This window comes from Crocuta crocuta, unplaced genomic scaffold, assembly GCF_008692635.1.
Source record: "Crocuta crocuta isolate KB4526 unplaced genomic scaffold, BGI_CrCroc_1.0 scaffold127, whole genome shotgun sequence".
NCBI lineage: Eukaryota > Metazoa > Chordata > Mammalia > Carnivora > Hyaenidae > Crocuta > Crocuta crocuta.
In genome coordinates, this window is record NW_027532008.1 from 8255881 (window position 1) to 8279252 (window position 23372).

General features: G+C 52.8%; 1 protein-coding gene across 1 annotated transcript in view; it reads right to left on the reverse strand.

Moving 5' to 3' along the window:
- The window catches only part of VWA5B1 (von Willebrand factor A domain containing 5B1), a 50322-nt gene that overhangs the window by 25714 nt on the left and 1236 nt on the right, over positions 1-23372 (reverse strand). The window contains exons 2-9 of the mRNA XM_077775540.1: positions 16758-16922; positions 14904-15056; positions 13459-13714; positions 10060-10205; positions 9128-9259; positions 8370-8494; positions 4544-4720; positions 12-122 (exon numbers count right to left, since the gene is read on the reverse strand). Of these exons, the coding sequence (XP_077631666.1) occupies positions 12-122; positions 4544-4720; positions 8370-8494; positions 9128-9259; positions 10060-10205; positions 13459-13714; positions 14904-15056; positions 16758-16896 (1239 nt within the window). The 5' untranslated portion in view covers positions 16897-16922. The remainder of the gene's footprint in view (positions 1-11; positions 123-4543; positions 4721-8369; positions 8495-9127; positions 9260-10059; positions 10206-13458; positions 13715-14903; positions 15057-16757; positions 16923-23372) is intronic.

Below are 23372 nucleotides of genomic sequence, written 5' to 3' on the forward strand. Positions count from 1 at the left end.
CCCCTCCTTACCTCATTGTAGGTCTGGCTGGAAGGGAAGAGTGTCTTAAATGTGGATCCAAACCCAATGACATTGAAGAGGCAGGCTGGCATGAGGCTCTTAAGAGCCACCAGCATGGCATCCTGGGAGGTAAGAAAGGGGTATTCAGAATTCAGGAAGGAACTATGACCTCTGCCACCACACACCAGCGCTCTCAACCCAGCACAGAAGCAGCCTCCAGGCTGGCCTTTCATTCCCTGCCCGCACCCAACATTGGCTTCTCCCTCAGATCAAGAAATTTGCTGACAGTGAGACCAGAGGCTGGATCAAAGCCATCACCATAAAACTTCTCACCCGTGTAGCAAGTCTGACTTCTCAAAGCCCGTGTACTATATTTGCTAGTTCCCTTTCACCTCCTGCTGATCCTGATTGTTGGGGAGAGCAGAGAATATCCACTCCCTTCGGCAAAAACAAAATCCATGTCTCAGGGAGGCATGTGGCAGGGTCCAGGGCACACTATTCATGGAACAGGCTTCTGGCTTTCATCCAGGGCCTTCTGCTTTGGATGGACGCCCCTCCTCATTGTTAACTAGGGACAAGTCTCTTAGGGACAGTCTCTTCAGCTCATATTTGTTACATGCCCAGGAGATACTTTACATGCATTATGCACGTAATCTTCACAATAACCCTTTAGACAGGCACACCATGATTCCCCTTTTATACAAGAGAAAATAGAGGCACAGAGAGGTAGAACAAGTCATTGGTGAGCATTCTGACAATAGTAAAGCCAAAAACTCAAACGTGTGTCACCTTGCCTCTGAAGTCTGTCAACATTAAAGAGTTCTAACCTGCTTAACGATGTAACACCAGGAGATCTTGATGAAGGTATATTGAAATAAATAATGACAAAAAAGAAAGGTGGAGAGATGGCGGGGGATGATGATGATGATGATGATGATGATGATGATGATGATGATAGCACAGTGCAGTGATAAATATCAAGCAATTACTAGGTGTCAAATCCTCTGCTAAGCACTTTCTGTTAATTATCTCATTTAATTTCTCTAACATGCATTACAGCACAGTGGTTAAGAAGAGATATTTTGAAGACATATGTGGGTTTTAATCTCACTTTTGCCATTACTAACTTGGCCTCGGGTTAGTTATGCCACTCCAATGAGCCTCAGCCTGGCACTTAGTAAACATTCAGTAAACGGTTATTATTACCAACCCAATGAGAAACATATTCATAGCAATGCCTCTGTTTTACAGATAAGAAGACTGAGGCCCAGGGGCACCTGGGTGGCTCAGTCGGTTAAGCGGCCAACTTCGGCTCAGGTCATGATCTCATGGTTTGTGAGTTTGAGACCCGTGTCATGCTCTCTGCTGACAGCTCGGAGCCTGGAGCCTGCTTCAGATTCTGTGTCTCCCACTCTCTCTGCCCCTATCTCCACCCCTTCCTCTTTTTATCAAAAAGAATAACATTAAAAAGAAAACTGAGGCTCAGAGGGTTAAGAAATTGCATTGGATTGCACATGTGCTGCCGAAGCAAGCACAAAATTGCACTGGATTGCAAAACCTAAGAACAGGACAGCTTTTAAAACATAGCTCTGAGATCCTTATTCGTGTTGGCTCTGCCTTGGCCCAGAGCTCAGGAATGAGGGGCTCTCCCTCACCCCTAAGTAGTTTATCGATGGCACCCCAGGAATTTCAGCATGATTTCACAAAGAGACAAACTGTTATATTCCAGAATCTAGAAGGAAGCATTCGCAAGTGGGTCTTGGCAACTAGTGCAGTCTCGCAGGCTCCAGACCTGTGGCCTCTCTCCCATCCCCCTCTGCAAACATCACACATTAACATCAACCTTCTCCGTTCTCTCCATCTCCTTTTGCTGCCTGTGTCAATACATTTTGTTTCTCGACAAAAGAAGTCAATATCTGCTTATTTTTTTCATTAGCCGCTAATGTATATTCCTGCTAGCGGGAGACTCAGCTGATCCACACAGATTGTCTCTGCTCACACCTATTAGAATTTTTAAAGCCATGTTTTTGGCAGCAAGTGGCAGCTGAAGAATGAGACCAGCTGCAGGAAATGAAATTGGCTGAACTTTCCCCCTTGGTGTGGCTGTTCAGATTTCTATTCTCTCCCACCTTCCTGAGCCTAGTTTTTCCTAAAATGTCACCTAGTGGCACACAATTAAGGACCCAAGCGCACCCCCCCCCCCACCATGGTCTCATTGTCAGTGGGGAAAGGAGTGTGTGCCTGAGTAATTTCTGCACCTTTTTCTAAAAAGGACACGTGTAGCAGGATGGATTGTGCCAATGCAAAGCCATTTGTGAAGGGATGACCTTGAGCTCAGTGAGCTGAACTGGAAAAAATAACAGAGGAGACTCCAAAGGGGAAAAGGACTGACAGGAGAGTCAGAGGAAGTCATTGTCTGAAAATCCTATAGGGTAAAGTTTGGAAAGTCTTTAGTTCCAGAAACAGATTTCCACTCATGAACTAGCTCCATTTAACTGGTAGTAACAGCCTGAACCACTGAGATGACAAGGGTATAGAGAATGAGTCCAGGCTCAGGGTGAGAAAAAAAATGCCACGGTCAATTATTGATGTCTGTCTGGCCTTAGGCGAGGCGAACAAAGGAACGTGTGACATATGTTGGCCCTCCCTGAATTAATCGTTCTTTCTCATTTTACAGAAAGGATAAATGAATCCCTGAGTTGAGAATCCACTTGTCCAAAGCCACGTAGCAAGTCAGTGGCAGAAGTGATCCCGAAACCCATGTCTTTCTACTAAGCCATGCAGCAGAAATGACATAATCAGAGAAGAAAGTCTTTCTCAGTAAAAGAGCATTATAATATCCTACCAGGAGCATAAGGAAAATGAGCACTGATCCAAGATATGGAAGGCTTTGACTTCCTCATTAGCCCTGTGATGTGGGGAAAACACCTAGCTTCTTGGGGACTCCGTTTCCTTGCCCAGAAAATGGCAGGGAAAATGGATTAAATGCTCCCTAAGAGATATCATAAGATCCCATGATGCTTTAGAGTAACTGAAGAGCTGTCTTAAAAAAGTGATACAGCTGTGGAATGAAATACGCATGGCCACACGGTCCTGGAGCGTGCTTCAGCAGAACTATGGACAGCTCCCTGTTCTAATTCTTGCCTTTGATGGTGGGCAGAGGTGGGGAGAAGGTGACAAGTAGCCCTGTGCTTCAGCCTCTAGAGGCCTCAGACAGGAGCTTGGGTCTCATGTATAACTGGTCAGTCATACTTCAAGACTAAACCTAGTCATGGCAAGCCCGAGTAGATAGCTGGCATCACAGATCCCACCTAACCCCTCCCCTCCTTGCCAATCCTGTTGCCCTGGAAACAAGAGTTTGCTCCAGAGACAAACTAGGAGGAGGGATGAAATTTCAGGGTGCAGTAGAGCCGTCTCTCTTCCTGTTCCCGCATCCTTCATTTCCTTGAACTATGAGCCTTTACCCAGTTCAATAAACAGCGACTGGGGGGCTTTTTATGCGTAAGTACAGAGTGAGGCTCCATGGGGAGAGATAGATGAGGAAGATCTGGTCCTTTCCCTTAATGAGTTTATAACTCCAGCAGAGGAGACACACATCTCCACAATGAAAAATACAAAGGAGAGTTAGATAATGCCATAGCTGAGGCGAATAATCTCCTGAAGGAGATGAAACACTTATGGATATGCAGGGGAAAGTTTATCACTCTTCTGCACTCCTTCAGAACTTCCCACTGCAATGAGACCATGCTCCCAATTATAACTGGTCAGCAGGGCTGCCCCCTCATTTGACTGTGAACTCCTTGAGGGCAGGAACTATATTTACAACCTGCTGTCTTTCCAGACGGCCAAGCACAGGGCTTTGCACATATTAGGCACTTGAAAAAAAAAAAAGAATAAACCAAATATTTTCTAGTGGATTACACACACTCCTTAACGGCTGAGGCCATATGCAATGAATTTCTGATGTCAGGTGGTAGGAACAGACAGACATGAGTTTGATCTTAGACCACACTGGCTCTGTGACCTTGGGTAGGTTACTGAAAATTTCAGGATTGGCTTTCCCATTTGGAGAGTGGTGAACAACAGGGCCAGCCTCACAGGAATATTGTCTGGATTCAACACCAAGCTGTGCATTAAGTGGCTGGCGTCGTATCTGGCACAGAGTAAGCCTAATGCATCTGTGAGCTCCCCCTTCTCTTCTCTGTGCCCCTCTCCACTCAGTACTTGGTGAGGTGTCTCAGCCCAAGCAGGCCCTCACCAATTTGCAGAGTGCCAAGGAGAGCTATTGATGACTTTATCCCTTGGTATGGACAAGGCTCTACCTCTGCTCGTACCACGTCAGGGTTTTATTTGGGGGAACAAGTTGCTCTTGGACGTCTCTGTTCAAACTGGTTTTAGAAAGCTGAGTTGTCCCTTTTGGTCCTGGAGTAATTTAGGGAGGTAGTTCAGGTGCGGAAGGAGGGTTGCTTGGAACAGGGAGGGCTGAGGACGCGGGCTCACCCTGAAGCCCTAAATCCCGGGGCACGGGTCCTCTCCCAGGTACCTTGACTCGGTGGATATTGGTTCCACTCATGCTGCCACTCCGGTCAATGAGGAAGATAAACTCCCCGTGGGTCTTTCTCAGGTTCGGCTGGACTGACTGCAGGTCAGGGCAGAAGTTGAGCATGATGACAGAATGGTGGAGGATGTCCTTGTGCAGGCGCCTCCTGATGAGCTCTGTCTGGAGGAGAAAGGAAAACTCTCTCACTTGGGCACTCGAGACATCCAGAGCTGCTCCTGGGGGGCTTAGGCTGGCCCCCCATTACTCACCAGGTTTTGTCAAGATCCCATTCACGCTCTGCACGAGACACACATCCAGGTCAACTGTACCCAGTTCTTCCGTTCGCTAGACTTTGACAGTGGCAGCAAACAGCAAGTATGGACTTTGGAGGCAGAAAGACCAGGGTTTAAATCCCAGCTCTCACCAGCCAGCTGAGTGATCTTGGGCATGTCCCTCCTCTGGGTCTGTTTCTTGATTTATAAAGTGGGGCAGGTGACATCCCCTTCTCAGGGGAAGTTATGGGATGGACTGAGCAGGAAGCCCCAGCACACATGCCGGAAGGTCCTCAGCCAAGAAGTGCATCTTTGGCTTTCACCCCCAGCGTCTAGGCCACCCCTCCGGCTCATCTTGGCTGTGAACTTGGTTTCCCTGGGTTTACTGCTTCTCTCCCTCTGATGACTTCCTACTCCTTCTTCAGATTTTACCTCTTTAGGATGCCTGCCCCCGTCTTCAGGGTAGACTGATTATTAGTTCATTTCCTCATGCATGGAAGGAAGACAAAGGTACTGATCTCACAGAATTATATGGATTCAATGCAATGCTCAAGAAACCTGCTGCCTGGCACAGAGCAAGTGTCTCTAAACAGGAGCCAGCATCACTATATCTGCTGTTGTGTGTTGTGGGGATCCAGGCACTTTTCACAGTGTGATGTTTTTGCTTATATGTCTGCCCGCCCCCTAGCTTGTATGCTATGTGCAGGCAGGCCACGCCTGAGTCTCTTTTGCATCTCACCAGGGCTTACCTTAGAGCTCAGTACAGAGATGGACTCATAAACATTAAAGGGAGGACAGCACCACAGTTCTTTATCTTTCTGTGTGTTCTCTTCGCTGGCCCTGGCACGCTGCTGCTGAACCCTGTTTCCGGACTCACCCACACACGCCGCACCAAATCTCATTTCCTCCACCCTCACCTTACCTCTCTCTCTCCTCACCCCACCTCTCTCTCTCCTCACCCCGATTTCCTCTGTCTGCCTTTTCGTCTGACTGTGTCTGCGTGCATGTGCCTCTTTGTGTCTGTTTCTTAGTGTTTTCATTTCAGCCCCTTCCCCAACTCGATAGATGACATCATCAAGCACCCGGGTGTTCAAACCCAAGACCTAGGGCTTGTCCTTCATTCCTCTCTCATCTCCTCCCCATACAGCTACTCATTTAACAAAGCGTTGTCAGTTCCGTAGCTGAGATGCACTCTGAACTTGTCTTCTCCTCTCTGTCTCTCCCCCTACCCCCAGCCCAGTTCAGGACCGTACCATCTGTCGTCTGGACCTCCGTTAGTCACGCTTATCTGCCTGCGGCCTGTTCTCTACATAGAGCAGGGAGTGTGATCATCCTTGGCATTCTGCTGCATATACAATAGCTTCCCCCCACGCCTTGCACCATGGTTCTGAAGCCCCCTTGAGCCGGACCCCTGTCTTCCTGTCCCCACCTTCTTTGTCCACTCTGTTCCCTATACTTCGACAACGCCGGCCACCTGTTTCCCAAACAGGTCAACTTTATTCTGCTTCCAGTTCTGTGCATGGTCTCTGTTCACCACTCACCAGGCCTCATTCTCAGATAGGCTTTTTCGAAACACCGGGCCAGGCAGCGCCCATGCTTATCACTCATTATCACACCATCCTGCGGTATGTCTTTCATGGTCCCCAGCCCTCTCTGCCCCTGATCTTGCTCATTCATTTACTTCTTGTCTGTGCTTGACTGTAAGCTCCATGAGAACAAGGACATGTCATTTTTAGTGTGGTTCTAGTGCCTAGAACAGAGCCCGACGTCTCCTGGGGACATAGTGTTTGTCGAATAAATAAATGGGAAATGAATCTGTGTGTGTGAGCACCTACGTGTGCATCTCTGAGTTGTTTTTTTTTTCTTTCAGTCTCTGTCTCTACTTGTCTCTGCTTCTCTCTGCATCTGTCTCTTGTACATGGTATCTTCCTCTGTGTCATTTGCCCCCTCTTTGCTAAATCACAGCCTCCGACGGCTTGTCATACCCACTCTTTGTGATTGATGTTCACCTTTGGATGCCTGCCTCCCTCCTAGGTGAGGGATTGCGTTCTCCCTCCCACATGGAGCTCCTTTGCCAAAGGCCACTGTCTAGCCTGGCTTTCTGGAAGACAGAGCCCAAGGCAGCAACAGCCTCATCTGTCAGTGAAAGGAGCCCCTTCTGGGAACCTGATTTTTGCTTCTCAGTGAGGTGGCGTGGGGACCCCGGCCCAAGATTCTCCAAAGTCTCCTCCAGTTACCTTTATCCAATTATAATAAACTCATCACTTCTTAGTGGCTGTGGGTGATCCCCGTCATCCCTGGAGCTCACGAGAATAACAGAGTATGTGCATAGCCAACCCAAGGTGGCAAATTCTCATTTGCTTCCGCCCTCCCAGAGCTAATTGATTTCAGTCTTGGCAGGCAGAGGAGCCAGCCCCGGACCTGGGAGACACACTGTCCCCACCGTTGCCCACATGCCATAGTCCCCAGAGCTCAGGGGCACCCCCACTCTGAGAACCTGGCCCAGCCTCTTCCCTGAACTGACTCATCTGGGTGAGGGAGCCCCTCTGGGAAGGCGGATGCTCCCAGTGGGGTTCCTAACACGGACGATGTGGGCAGTGAGCTACTGACCCTTTCCTTTTGCCATCCCTCCTGCCCCCAGCAAGCAGGCCCTTCCTGTGGGATATCTACCAATGGGGAGGATGCGAGAAGGGAGGGGTCTCCCTATTCCCATCCCCTCCCCCTCTGCCACGGTCCTCTGCCAGTCAGGGAGGGGCTCTTAAATCCAGCCAAGCTGCCCCTCCCCGCAGGATTGACTCAGTCCTTGGCCTCATGTCACCAAAGCCAACTCCCAAGAGAATGGTCTTCCCTTCCTCTCAGCTGAGCAGTTCTTTTGGAGTGCTATGCCTTGTGTTCTCATCTAAAACGGGGATATCAGAAAAAGAAGCGTGCCATCGTTCTTAAATGTGCCTTGGCATTCAGGGCCCAGCTTGGCGTGCAGGGCCATGAGCAGGAGAGGCTGCCGGTGTAGCTGGCGGCTCAGCCTTCCACCACCCTTCCCTGCCCCACCCCCCCAAGACCTCCTCATACTGGCACTTCACAGGGGAGGGGCGGGCCAAGACAGGGTCTTCTTCCAGCTTTCTCTGCTCTGCCTTTATTCTTTATGTAATAGTTGCAAGGATCTCAGAGGAAGGAAGAGCAGGAGACCCATTCAGCAGGTGGGAAAATGGAGGCCTAGGGGTAAAGGTGGGATTGAGAGGGCCCCTGGGGGCTCCTTGGGGTGAAGCAACCTGGAGAAGACCAAGGTTGTTTCTGCCACCAGCCTGGAACGTCACCTGGCTTAGGCACCTTGGTTGCATTAGGAGAAGGTGGGCTGCCGGGTGACTGGGACAGAGTGATGGCTGCATCAGGAAGTCCATGTCCCAGCTTCGCCCCAGCCCATTGCCGGAAACGGTGCTGTGGGAGTGACCCAGGCAAGCCACCCTCTTCTCCTGCTCAGTACCCTGTGTCCAGTGATGACCAAGCCCCCCCCGTCACCCCAGTTGTGCCACTGCTGACTCAGCTCCGGCCGCACTCACCTGTCTCTCTACACTGCTGCCCTTCTTCATCCCTTTAATGAAATCCGTTCTTCCCTTCAAGTGCTGCTCGAACTCTCCCAGGGTCATGTCCCCTTTTTCCATCAGGACGTGTGGCATGTGTGGCTCTGCGGAGATGAGATCAACTCTTGGCACTTGTCCAAGTGTGAGGGTAATGCTGGGGGCCTCGGTTTAGGAGGAGGATCTTCACGGGGTGGGGGAGGACTCCCATGTGGAGAGGGGGATGGAATCCCTGAGTGCCTGGAGTGGCGTGGGGCCACATGAAGGCCCCTTTGTTGGCAGGCAGGGAAGCTTAGTGGTCATGGAGAACTCACTGCCTCTCTTTGGACCTCAGTTTACCCATGTGTAAAATGGGAGTGAGACTGGGCTCTGATCTTTTCAGATCCTGACATTTTATGAATCCTTCAAGAAACAAAAGAGCTGCTCTCTGAGGGTTCAGAGCTGTGAGGGTCTCCCTGAGCTTTGGATTCCAAAGTTTACTTGCTTGGCTGGCCTGGGAGCAAAGGTTCCCATTGGGTGGATGAGACCTCCCCCCACAACCCTGGGGCCTCTGGAACTAGAATCTGGGCAGGAGGTACTCAGTTCTGCCAGCTAGAGTCATGTTTCCAGGAGCCACTAGAGCCGGTCTCCTCTCTGCCCTCCCCTGTCCTCTCCTTGGCTGGCCACGTGTCTGTGCCCCACAGGATCAGCACCTCCTCCCTTCCACAGGTGCCCTGGGGGCCCCGCCTGGTGCCCAGTACCACTGGGGTGGATGAGGATCTCCACCGGCCGGTCGAAGGTGTGCCTGTTGGCCAAGGTGATAATGATGCTCTTGGCCGAGCATGCAGACGGGGCAGCGTCAGCTCGGATCTCGTGGGTGGGACTCTCCACCCCTGTGGGGCACAGAAAGATGAGATAAGCTCAGGAGTCTCAGGAGAAATAGGGGCTCTCAGTTGGGGACAGGGAGACTGGAGGGAGGTCAGAGGGGTTCCGGACCTGCTGTGGAACCATGGACAGGTCTCCTCAATCCCCCATCTGCAAAATGGGGGCTTAGACAGGTGACGTCTGTGACCTCTCCTGCCCTGCCCTCGGGATCCATTGAGTCAAGGGGTTGCTTCCTCATCGTGCACATAAAGAAAGGAAGAGCTCAGTGCTCCATCGCTGGGCACTCTGTAAATGCCACCACGCTGCTTGGGGACAGCACTCCTTGTCAAGAAACTGCATCTTTGTGTCCCTTCAACATCTCGAGTGGGCTGGGGAGGGGAGCCCCAGAACACGAGTCCCCAACTCTGGTTGCCTGTTAGAACCACCTGGGTGCTCTTAAATATCCCAATGTCCAGGACACAGCCCAGACCACTGTCATCAGCAGCTCTGGGTGGGATCTGGGTGGTGGGATTTGAAAAGTCCCCCGCTGATTTGACTCTGCAAGGGAACCATTGAGGTGGCCATGGGAACAGCCTTGAAACCTGTCCTTGGGGAGGGGCTCTTCTTTGGGCCCCACATTGGGGAGCAGGAAGTGGGGGTCCAGGAAGTCCCGTGTGCTTCAGGTTGTCTTCCATCTGGGCTGGTCAGCTACCCTGCCTCCCCCCCACTCTTCTCTGTCCCTGGCAGCTTTCGGCTGGAAGCCCTCCCCACCTCTGGGCCTCAGGTCTTCTTCCCTGTCCGGATCCGCGTCTGGGCGGCCCTCTCTCACCTGCAAGCAGGCATGGCCCACGGATCTCCAGCTGGAAGTTGAACTCGTATTCCATGGGGTTGGACACATCGGTGTCCAGCAGAGTTGCCAGGCACAGCCTGTTCCAGGAGTCCAGGGCTCGGGTGCCGAAGCAATGCTTGTCCTTGCTGGGGAGGTGGCAGAGAGGAGGAGGAGGAGGAGGCAGCCAGGGCAGGGGCAGGCAGACGGAAGACGACGGTGAGTCCCAAGTGGCCTTGGCATTCCCTGAAACCCAGCCCAAAAGAGGGCAGAGGAGCCTCCTCCCACCCCAGACCCTTACTTGGCCGCAGGACCTGATCCCAGGGAGAGCCTGGACTCTGGCATAAGGCACAGCGACCCACAGTGGATGAACCAGGCGCTTCGCCTGGTGCCCCAAAGCATTGGTACCGTCGTTCTCACCACCTCCCGTAGAAGAGGCATCAGGGCTCCCGTGTCCCCCATTTCCCACATGGGAAAACAGGAGCTCAGCAAGATGTAGCGATCAGCCTAAGTTCCCACAACTAGCACTTGGCAGAAAGTGCGTCCTCACCAGGTCAGTCTGGCTCCATGGTGAGGAAGTTCACACAAGATCACACCGCGTCTTCGATCCCTGCTCTTGCCTGTGAGCCTGGAGCCCCTTGCCCCAGCCTCTTGTCCAGCTCTGGGTTTTCCATCCATGAAATGCAGATAATAATGACAGTGGCCTTGAGCTGAGTTGCTCAGCGAGTCACCTGCTGAAGGCTCAAGTTCCCAGGCTCTCTTTCGGGGTCACCCCCATCCTGTTTTTGTCCCTGCTCCATCCCCCAACCCTCAGGGTCACACCCTCTAAGGCCTTTGTTCTGTGTGCTTAATCTGCAGGTCACGGGGCTTGTGGATGTGTGTGTGTGTGTGTGTGTGTGTGTGTGTGTGTGTTTTCAGTGGAAGAGAGCGCTTTGTCTTATGAATCCCATTCCATCACTTCCCTTGGCTCACTGCTGTTTTTTAAGCTCTGTCCAGGGGGGCTGTCCGCCTGTCTTTGCTGGGACACTATCACCTGGGGGCGTCTGTTACATTGTACTTCTTTGTCCCTTCCTCCCCGTGTTAACAGATAACACAGCAGGTCTGCCTCCCTTTTGTGCACTTAGGAAACAATGTTTTCGGGGTTCTGGGGTCAAAGGACACCTGCTGTGTGTCACCAGATTGTTTTCTAGGTTGTAAAGTTTCCACTTCCGCCAGCAATGGACAGGAGTCTCCTCACCATCCTCACTAACCCTTGGTATTGCCTGTTATTCTTCCTTTTTCTTGTGTCACCGTCTGAGCAACTCTGAGGTTCATGGGGATTTGATGCAGGCTTCTCCTGAGATCACGGGTTACTCTGCCTGTTGGAACGGGCGGGAATAAGCTTCTCAGGGCCTCCTGGGCCCCTCTTCATCCACCGGGGTCTTGAGTGTCCCCAGCTCTGGTAGGCCCTGCCTCTCAAACACGGAAGACTCAGAGCCGATGTCAGCACGTACGAAGACAGCGCACAAGCTGGCGTTCCCTGTCTGAGACTGGCTATGCCGCCGGCTTCTGTGCTGTGACAACAGGTGTCCTCACCCAGGCTTCAAGATCCTGAACCATCTGACTCCCCATCAGCCCCCTGACCTCTCTCCAACTCTGCCATAGACATTTTAGCTTTCCTGCTCCTCCTCCAACACACCATGCCTGCTGCTGCCTCAGGGCCTTTGCACGTACCCCTCCCTCGGCTCTCTGCACAGAATGTTCTTCCTCCAGCATAGCTCCACCCTCCCTTTCTTCAGATCAGGCTGCAAATGTTGCCTGAGCTGTCTATTCTAGCTAAAATAGCACCCCCACCACTCTAGCCCCTCTAACCTCAATAGCACTTAGTTTTATAGAACTCGCCTAACATATTACATGTTACGGACTTATTTCTTTATTAACTGTCTGCCTCCCCCTTCCGCTGTCAGAATGTCAGCCCCAGGGGGACAGTGACCTCCTGGTTTACTGCTATATTTTCCCAGCACCCAGAACAGTGCTTGGCACACAGTAGGTGTTTAATTACTGTTCATGTAGTGACTGAGGAATGCCCTTGAGGCTCACTCCACGTGGCAATAACCCCACCCCACCCCCAGGCTCCGCCTGAGGTCAGTATTTTAATGGTGGCGGCTAGAAATTTGCTGCCACTGTCTTCTGTACTCCCAGATGTTCCGGGGCCCTTCCAGGGTGTGCATGAAAGTCCTGGATGCATATGGTACATCTTTGCAGATTTCAACCTGGCCCAAAGGTTTGAGACAAGACTTTGGGGTGGGGGGAGTTAAGCGGTTTAACTGGTCATTAATTGTAAGTGTTATTTTTATGTCAAAGTGGCACAAAGATACTATGGGATAGATTTTAAAACTTTACTCGTGAATGATAAAATGCAGGACTTCCAAAGGCGTCTGAATGCTGCAGGCTACTTGGCCGTTGACAGTGGTCTCCTCTCTCCCTGCATGGACACCGCTCACCCGGCTCAGTCTCCATGTGGGGAAAGGGAAGAGCCCCAATTTCAGCAGCAGGTGCCTCAGGCTGTGATCTGCCTTCTTTTCCTGCCTCCCGCGGGGGGCGGGGAGCAGAGGAGGTGCACAGAGAAACCCTCCTGTCCTGGGCTTGCAGTGTTCCCAGCCCTGACTTGCTAAAATCCCTCTTAACGGCTTTTTGTTGCTTCTGGGAGAAATCCAAAGTTGGCCAGGGCCACGGGGCATCGTGTGTGTCTACAGCCTCATTTCGCGTCACCTGTGCTTCAGTTCTCTGGGGTCTGTCTGTGGTACCCCAGGGCCTTTGCCCCTGCTGTTCTCACCTACAGGAACTCTCCTCTCTGTGCCCACCTCCCTCCCTTCACCGCTCAGCTCCCAGGTGAAATACTGGTCTCTGGTCCCTGGAGAAGCGTGGCCTGGCCCCCGGCCTTCCAGGATGGGTCCCTCTTTTATACTGTCAGCCCAGTCATTGCACTTTTCACATCATTAATTATGCATGCAATACATAAACAGTTACCTACACATCTGCTATGTTATGCGTTGGATAATGGTCTCTCCCTCTAAGTTCCAGAAAGCGAGAAGTCATGTTGGTTGGGCGTCCTCTGTATCCCTAACACCCAGTGTCTAGCACGGTGAGGTGCTCAGAAACTACCTCGACTGCGTTCTAAAATACAGCCTGGAAATTCGAATCCCAGGCTGTCCAAATACCCGAGCTTCTGGCCAGTAGTAACACGGGGCACTTCAGGGAGATTCTTCAGTGAGCAGAAGGGACCAATTATTCAGGTGGTGGCCACTTCAGCACTAAGCCTTGTCCCCTCCCTGTCCCCCCTCTCCTCCCCTCCCCTGCCTCATCCACTGCCTCCCTGCTGTCACCCAAGACCTGGCCCTGGTGTGGGCTGGGGCTCCTTACCCTTGGGCCTGTTGGCTGGAGGGGCCGGTGCTCTCGGTGCAGAACTGAGGCACGGTCGGAGCGCAGACCGCGGGCAGCAGGACCCGCACGGCCCCGCTGGGCAGCGTGGGGAGCTCCGAGGAGGTGCTGACGAAGACGGTGACATTTTCCATGGGGGCGATGGTGCCCAGGTTGACCACGAACAGCACCCGCTCCAAATCCTCGTCCAAAGCCACCTTCCCAGGCATGACGGAAGCCCCCTCTTGCAGGGTGGTCCCTAAGGGACAGGCCTGGCATCAGCTGCTGTGCACCTGTCAACTCTAGTCCCCTCCCATCGCCGTAGGCTGGAGAGCCCATTTTGCCAACGGGAATATTGAAGCTGAGCGTGGGGGTGTGACTTGCCCAAGTTACTCGGCAAATAACTAACTCCTTGACCCGGGATCTGAACCCACATGGGTCTGAGGCCAGGCTGGTGGACTTCCCACTGCACCCTGTTGGTAGTGGGGGGCTGGGGGGACAGAGGCCACGCCCCCATCTGCAGACTCTGCTTCCCTCTAAGAATCACATTGAAGCATCTCCTCCCCACCTTTGGGGCAAGTGCCTTTGCTCATGTCCACTGCTGTTGTCTGAGAGGCCCGTTCCCTCCCCCCTACTCAGCCAGCCTCATGCAGCCAGCAGCCCCGCCATGAAAAGCTCTCTGGTCCCCAGTCGGACTCTCTCTCCCTCCTCTGACATTACACAGACCCCTTCTGGCACAGCTTCTTTCCACCTCGTGTTGTGGTTACCCCGAAGCGTGTCCCAGCTCTTCTTCCAGATGGCGAGCAGGCCTAACAACTTGAAGGCGACTTAGTGTCTTGCACACAGTGCGTGCTCATCAAAAGATTCCTGAGTGTCTTAATGAGCAGGGGAATGAATTTCACTTTCATCACAGATCCAATGCTAAGAGTCTCATGTCACATGATCCTTGGTGTGAATTCAAATCCTGACTTGTCCCCGACATGCTGTGTGAACCTGGGCTGGTCACTCACCCTCTCTGTGCCTCAGTATCCTCAGTAGCATCAGCAGCCATGACTTAAGTACTTATTCTGTGCCAGGGACTGTCATCTCCGTAATCATGTCTCTGTTGAGCTTTGGATGTGCACAGTTATCTGTCCATTTTACAGATGAAGTTTAATTTTTTATTTAAGCTCAGGCCATCTGAGGGGAGTCAACAGGATGGGGAGTCAAACCCCGGTGTGATTCATTCAACAAGCTCTGAGCTTAACTGACATGCAGAGATAACCTTTGTTGCCTCCTTTGATCCTCACACTGCTTTTGAGGCGAGAGAACAGGAATGAGGTTCAGAGAAGTAAATCCCTGGCTTTAGGATCCCTGACTCCTAGTTTAGTGCTCTCTCTACCCGATGCTACTGGTGTCCTTTCAGGCTGCTTGAGACCCCAGCCAGGCCCCGGCCCTGTCCTCCTCACCTGTGACATTTGTGGCTCGGATGCGGGTGCCATCAAAGTGGCTGCTGTCCATCTTGGCTTTGTCCTTGATCTGTACTGTCACGACACGGTCGGCAATGACCGCCTCAAAGCCGATCACCGTGGTGTATTCATCCAGTGGGTACACGAAGAGACCTGCCAGGGAAGGGCCCAGCCTCCTGGGGGGGCAGGGGGGCAGCCCCCCCACCCCTGCCCCCCCAGGACAGCCCCACCCCACCCCTGGGAGGGCACCGGAGCCTTTGGCCTGCCAGATGGATGGATGGTTCTCACTGTCACAGCAAGGGTTACAGAGGACTCAGGTGGGGACCTTGCGGCTCTGGGGCCGGGCAGGTAAGGGCAGCAGAGGCAGTGTGGGCACAGCGGGGCGACTTGGGAAAGGGACGTCTGCTCCCCTGTGCAGGCACGTGAGACCCATGTGGCCGGGGCTTCTGTATTTTCAAGACACAGTGGAAATCTGGATTTGTATGTGACCTGTTCTGTGTGCCGCGGCATTGGAGGAAGCAGACTAAGGATCCAACCTGGTGCCTGCCACCTCTCTAAGCCTGGTGATTTTGGGTAAGACACTTAGTTACTTGAAGCCTCACAACCCCGTCTGTAAAATGGGCTCGGTAGAGGCAAACTCATGAGGTGGTCATGAAAATGGAAAAAGTAGCCTCCATTAATGGAGCTATGTGTCCCGCAGCGTGTGCCCCATGGTCTTAGACTTTAGTGCCTCCCAGACTCTAAGAGCACATGAGTCCCCCGGGATCTTGTTAAAATGCAGATTCTGATTCAGTAGAGGGACCGAGGCTGTATCTCATTTAACGTGCCCACGAATACAGGGGCAGCACAACGCCTGGCCACTGGTGAGCCCACCCCGACTCCCATCCCTCTGAACCTCAGTTTCCTCATCTACGAAATGGGGAAGGGCTGGTTCTTGCCGCACGTGGCAAGCCAAAGGACCATCCCGACGTTGGCCCGTCATTTAGTCTCCTGGGTCCCCAGAAAGTTCTGTTTTGTCACCCTCTGGAGATTTTCCTAAACAGACAACCAGGGTGATCTGCTCTGCCCAGAAGGTTTCTGAGCAGAAGTTAAGTTTCCCTGCAGCTTCCTTTGGGAACGGAGATGGTTTCAGAACCTCAGCGTGTGATGGAGAGCAGTGCCCCAAGGCACAAAGCCTGGGGGTTAGGAGGCACCCAACGCTGTGGGGGAGGAGGAACCCTAACTGCAACAGCCTTTACGCAGCACCCTCAGGCCAGCCTTCCTGTGACCCCCTCCCTGAAGAGGGAAGAGAGGCGACTTATTTACAGACTCCTGCGAGCAAGCATCCCGCACATTCTGGACTGCCCCTCACTGAGGATTCGTATCCACACATCACTCTTCATTCCACTCTGTCCTTCCCTTGTATTACCTCATCTCTCCAGCCAACCCTGGCATCCACACAGGCAGAGGGCCATCCCCATTTTGAGAAGGACAGCGGCTTCCCCAAGGTCGCAGTGGCAAGAGCCGCACCTAGGAGTGGGAGCTCTCGGTTTTGCATGGAGTCTTGAAGGCCCTCCTGCTGTGAGGCTCCCTGAGAAAGTGGGGTCTGGCCATCTGATGCAGGTGGGCATGCCCGTGTGGGACGCAAGTAGTCCTGGGACAGCTGGTCGGGCTGACCCCAAAGCCTGACCTAATTTGCTACTCGCTTTTGATGCCTGTGGGAGCAGAAATGCCATTCCTAGTTCACAGATGGGGAAACTGAGACTCAGAGAAGTTAAATGACTTGCCCTATGTCAAATGGCTAGGACGCGTCAGAATGAGGATTAAACATGGGGAGCAGGTGGCCCTGGGGCAGCGGCACTGGAGGGTTCTCACCTTGAAAGGGCTGGGCCTCTAGGTTGCCATAGGTGAGAGAGGCCGTCAGCCCCAGGGCATAACCACTGACGAAGGAGGTGACATCGGAGGCGGTGAGGGGCAGGGCTGCCCCTGTGATCTGGTTCAGCAGACCAGGCATCCTGCTGGAAAGTCAGCCTTCAGAGCCTGCAAGAGACAGGAAGGGCTAGAAGTGGGGAGAGGACCCCCATCCCTTCCCGACCCAGTTCTCCACTTTAGCCCCCACAGGCGGCCAGCACACTGTTCCCTCCGTGTTCCCCACACACTTCCCGGGTAGGGATCCCTGCTGATTCTCAACCACTCATGAGAGAAGTGGGAATTCCATTTCCTTTCATTTCACATCAAGGAAACTGAGGCCCAATGATGGGTGACCTGCCTGGGTTTACTCAGCGAGATGGAGCACAATCAGGGCTAGAGTCCAAGCAGATTCACGGCCAACCTGGAATTCTTCCCAGTGGACGGTGCTCCCCTAACTCTGGAGTCAGGGGACTTGGGCTCTGACCCCATCCCTACGTCAGTCCCATAATCTCTGAGCTTCCTGTGTTTCTGCTTCCTGTGCAGAGTGAGGGAACTGAAATAGCTCACCACATCCCTCCTTCTCTGATTTGGGGGGGCATCGGAAATGAATCTACCCACCAGCAGCAGCCCGGGGTTGTGGAGGGGCGTGAGGAGCACCCCCAAAAGATACTCAGGTGAAAGGGGCCACCCTCCATCCAAGTACGCAGGTCAAAAGCCTGGGAGTGATTCCTGGCACCTTTTTTTCAGCCCCCTCCCATACCCAGGCCATGGCCAAGGCTTGTGATTTACCTCTGGAAAAGCCCTGGCATCCACCCGTGCCTTCGCCTCTCTGCCCCATGCACCCTCATTCCAGCCACCACCATGTCTATCTGGAGCGAGGTTCCCAACTGGCCTCTTGAATCTACTACCACCCTNCATTTCTCTACTCAGTAGCCAGGGCCCCAGAGCAAAGCACCAGTTGGACAGGTCTCTGTCCCCTGCCACACTGCTCCTGGGGTGGAGACCAAAACCCTCAAGACAGCCTAGGGCGTGTGCAGCCTGGCCCCACTGGCCTCTCCAGCTGGTCTGTCACCACATCCTCACACAGTTTTTGTGGCTCTCCTAGGCTTCCAGTCCATTCCTCAGATGTATCCTGTGACCTCCCACCTTTGTTCTGCAATTTCCTCCCTGGAAGGCTCACCCCACCATCCATTTTAAACTAGTAACCTCCTGGGGTGCCTAGGCAGCTCAGTCCATTAAGCCTCCGACTCTGGCTCAGGTCATGATCTCATGGTCCGTGGGTTCGAGCCCGGAGTCAGGCTCTGTGCTGAACCTGGAGCCTGCATAGAATTCTGTGTCTTCCTCTCTCTCTGCCCCTCCCTCCTTCCCTCCCTCTCTCTGTCTCTCAAAAATAAATAAACATAAAAAAATGAAAAAAAAACTAGTCACCTCCTTCTTCCTTCTTGTCCTTCAGTGTCAATGGAAGGTCCTTCCTCTGCGGGGAAGCCACGCCACCTGTGCCCAGTGTCCTTCATTCATCTGCCTCCCCAGAGACAAGTCTCTGTCCCTCAGAGCACCTCCATCAGTTTGCAGGGATACATTTCTTTGCGTGAGGTTACTTTGTTGCTGTCTATCATCCCAGTTACAGTGTGTGCTCCCAGAGGGATGGGCCGTGTCTCTTTGTGCTTCCTATTGTACCCTCAGTGCTAATGAAACAAATTGAGAACGGATGACTGTCATCACTCCAGTGTGAAGGACCTAGCACTTCACAGGACACTGATGTGTCCACTATCTACTGGGCTCCCAAGACCCTTCCCGGTCATCTCTGGGCTTGAAGGGTGGGGTGGGAATGGCAAGCAAAGTCAAAGGGTGGGGAATACAAATTTGAGGTCAAGTTCACTTGGGGGTTTCCTCCCTGTGGAGCCTGAGCCAGGCAAAGCCCAATCCACAGGCTGGTAGCCTGTTGCTGTTTATTGGCAAGGCTGCTCAATGCATACGATTGCACTGCCTTTTTCCAAAGAAGGGAACGCTTCCCCTGCAAGTGTTCCTCAGGTCCCTGCTAGGGTCCTCCGGGGCTCCCGCCTTGTCTGCCTGGCAGCAGTGTCTTTATAATTAGGTTCTCCCTTGTGGCTCTGGCCGAGATGGCTCTCAGCCCTGCCTTATCTGAGCAGGCTGACTGATGGCAGCAGGCAGATAAGGAGCCAGGAGGGAGCCGCTGGAACCCCGGCTGCCTTCTCTCAGGAGTGTTCTCTGTCCTGGTGGCTTGAGCATAGCCTCCCTCCTCCCAGGGGGCAGAACAAGATGGCGGAGTTCATTTCCTGAGCCGCCTCCGCTACCACCCACACTCCCTGCCTCCTCTTCTTCAGTCTGGTTCCCTCCTGGCCAGAATGCTGGCTGGAGAATGCAGCGTCAGGGAACTGGCACCCAGACGTGTGGTGAATTTGGACTTGAGCTTCAGTCCATCCTGGGGTGGAGTTTGGCCAAAGGCATCTTCCCACAGTCCCTGGTGCCCACCCTCCGGGGCACCTTGCCCAGGAAGGAGGCTTGGATGAGTGATGGTGATAACATGGAGCAGACTCACTCGGAATGCACCCTTCAACAATATCAATACCTTCCCTTCTCAGGAAGAGTGAACCTGAAGTTCTTTGGGGGCCTAAACAATGCCCATTTTTCATGAATTCATCTAGCATTAATAAGCACTTATTGTATTCCAGGCCCCGAATTAGCCACTGGGGATACATAAGACACAGCTCTGTCCTTAAGGAGCTGGATTCCGGTTCGTTGCTTACATAAAATACCCGGTGCTCGTCCCCACTAGTGGAATCCACTCCTGAAGCCAAGAGCACACTGTATATGCCGGATGTTAGCTAAATGTGATGATAAATTATATTAAAAAATAATTACAATTGTGGGGGGAAAAAGAGCCTAGAATCTGGTGTCAGGGGAGGAGGCAGGAATAGTTAACAACCACCGGGATCTGTCCAGCATCGAAATTGCTGAGCACATATATTTCACTCAATCCTCAGTCACCTTATGAGGCACATTACTGTTCTGCTGCTGAGGGCCCGGCGGCCTGAAGAGAGAGGTATTTGTTTCTGCATGTGAGTTGCAGGGGCCTGGAGGGACCATCATCCCATCCTGGGTCTTGAGTGACAGCCAGGTCAGAGGACACATCCGGGTATGGGAGGTTCCTGGCGTGACTGTTGAACACCAAGGCTGTTTCTTGGTGGTCCAGAACCTGTAAATCTCCAGCGATCCTTGTCCTTCAGGCAGGCCTCTCTGGAGCCAGACAAGCCTTGTGACTCCTGGTGCATAACTGACTGCCACACTCCCCCAAGCGGATGCCTTTTACTCCCTGGACGCTGGCTCCCTCATTTGCAAAACTGGGGGTGCAGGGCACCTCACCAGCACCATGAAGATTATGTTGAATAATGTATAGAAAGTATCCAGTACCATGTCTGGCACATATTAGGTGCTCAATAAATATTTATGCAGGGAAATGAATGAATGAATGTTGGCCACCTCCCAAGGACACTAACCTTTAGTGATGACCCAGGTGCCGGGAAGAGCGTGGGGGACAAGGCAGGTATGTGATATAAACTAATGGTAGAGTCGGGTATTAAATAAAGCTGCAAGCCAGCAGATTCACAGTCCGACTCCTTCAAATCACCTCCCCTGAAGCCACCATCTTGTTGTCCAACAGGCCATCCCCAATGGAGTAGACAGAGTGATGCCTTGAAGCCCTGATCCAGTCACGTGACTCGATGGCCCAGCCCTCTTGCTGGCTTCCCACATGTCTCCAGACCCCCCCATGCCTGCCTCCTTCTCCCCACTGAAGGCACGACGTCCTTCTAGCTCTTCTCCGGACTTTGCTCCTTTGCAATGGCTGTTCCACGCCCAGGAATGCTTTCCCTTAGACATTCTTGTGGCTCTCTCTTTGCTCTTTCAAGTCTTTGCTCAAAGGGCACTTGTTCGTAGAGGCTTACCCTTAGACCAGCAGCCCATCCCTCCATCTTCATGTTCAATCCCTCATCCTGAGTTTCATTTGTATTTCCCATAGCATGCACCACTAACATCCTAATATAACGTAATATAAACTATGCATTATGTTCCCTGCTTATAATCTGCTTCTCCTGCTCAAAGGCAAGGATTGGGGTCCGTTTTTCTCTCTGACATATCCCAAGTACCTTGACTAGTGCTTGTGCTAATGGTAGGTGGTGAATAAATATTTGCTGAGTGAGTCAGTCAATCAATATGTAATCATAATGCCAGGCCGGCCATTTCTGGGTTCCTCATTCACCCAGCTGAGGGAGACATGGCTTCTGACCACCAGGCCCAGGGCAGTACCTCAGAGAGGATATTGATGCTATATCCATTAGGCTCCGATTTCAGTGTTTATATCTGGGCCCCCAAATACACCCTCGTTGGCGGCATCAAGGTCCCGCCATCTTGGAGCATACCACCAGTCCATCAAGGACACTGTTCGTCTGTGTCCCTGAGCCAGTCTCTGGCCACCTCCCATCCCCCAAGCCCACCACGGTGCCTCCCGCAGCCACCACTCTGGAGCGAGCGGGCTCCTGTATTCTGGGCCTCTCCTGGGATTCTCTCTGAGTCCTTGGCCAAGGGCCTGCTTCCCCGGCAGCCCCAGACTGGAAGGACTGCTTACTCCCTGTCACCCTAGGTGTCAGAGGTGCGACAGTGCCCTCCGCGGTCTCAGCTGCTGCTCCAAGGCCACCATTTTGTTTCTGCCTGTAAAACCCCTTTTCTGTGGTGGTGGTTGGGGGCGCTTATGCCTTTTGACAAGATACCCGCCTATTACTTGCCATTCCTGAGGTCCTGATCACACCCTTTTTTTAGCAAACACTTGGCACCGGGCTCCTGTCTTCCTGGGCTCCTGTCTTCTTCTGCTCCCCGAGCCTTGCCGTCAACCTGGTGACTTTAGCATCAGTAGGAGTGGTGCGTCTCATGTCACTTTTATCCCACAAACCCCCCACCTCAATGACCTTTGCTTCCGCTCCAGCTCCGTTGGTGACTTCCCACGCCTTGAGCTTGAGGTGCCCCCCCACCCTGAGCACTCCATCCTCAAAACCACTCACACGGCCACATAGGTTGCTCTAAAAACCACCGGATCTCAGCACTTCCAAGCCCCCTTGTCCTGCCCTCATGTTCTCCTGAGCACTTATCACCGTCTGGCATACTGTGTATTCTGCTTATTAATAGTCTTCTTCGACACACCTCCCCAGCTCTCCAGGGTGTAATCCCCAATGAGGGCAAGGCTTCTGTTTCAGTTCTTCACTGCTGCACCCACTACCAAAAGAATAACACCTGGGTATCGTAGATGCTCAATCAATATTTGTTTTTGAATAAATGAAACATCACTCTATGGGGTTTTTATATAAAATTTGGCAATAGCCCCCAGCAGTCGGTATACTCTTAATATCCTCCATTTTATAGATGAAGACACCAAGCCCAGAGAGGCGAGGTAGACTGTCCAAGGCCACACAGCCAGTAGGTAATGGGGCTGAGTGTGAGACCAGGCAGAAGGACCATGGAGCCCATGGGCTTAGCCATGCGGCCACACCGCCCCCTCCTTCACCTTCTTCTGAGGCTGTACCATTTCTGCCCATGCGCTCTCTGGACAGCTTCCTCTCTTCCCCATTTCTACCGCTGTTGCTTCCTTATTCTGCCTTGGACCATCTCTACCCTCCCTTCCAGTTCACTTTGTCACCTTGGGTACATTCGCATACACACACACACACACACACACACACACACACACACCAGCCTTCCTTTCCCCTGGGCTTAATTGCTCCCTGTTGCTCTTGTCTTGATGGGGCAGGGTAAACTCTTACCCAGGGCACCCAGGGCTCTTCCCCATTGGGTCCCATCCCTGTCCAGGGTCACCTCCTGCCAAGTTCTCCATCACTTTGTCCCAAACACACCAACCTTCTCACTGGGCCCTGAACAGGCCAAGTTCTTTCTCACCTTAGGGCCTTTCTCCGGAATGATGGTTGCTGCCTTCTCTGACTTTCAAAGTCCTATTCAGCATTCAAGGCCCTATTTCACTGTCACCTCCTCTCTGAAGCCCCCCACCCTGACACCCCAGCCCATCAGACATGCCCTTCTTAGGGCTTCCACGGCCTCTGAGCACTTGTCTGGCACATGTCTCATCTGGACGCACCAGAACTGCTCGTCGACCCCAAGCGCTGTACAAACAGTGGGCGCACCTCCTTCTTTGCCTGTGTCCCAGCTTCCTGCACAGGGCTCAGTTCAGAGGGGGGCCTCTAAATGGGGTGTCTGCCAGGTTCTGGTGATTTATAATCCTTGCTAAAGCTCACACTCACCCTCACTTTATGGGTGGGGAGAATAAGGTGCAGAGGGGAAGTGTGGAAGCGTGTTGATAAGTGGTCAGGCTGGGTGGGTGGTCAAGCATCCTTCTGCCAGCCAACGCCTGTCCTTTCCCTCCCCAGCTGCTTCCCAGTCTATGCTGAACACAGGAGAGGCTGGTGAGGGAGGGGGAGGGAGAGGAAGCACCAGGTGAACAAGGCTTCAGGACACCGGGATTCCCCCCGGCTGTGATGCCTCTCAAGCCGCTCCTGG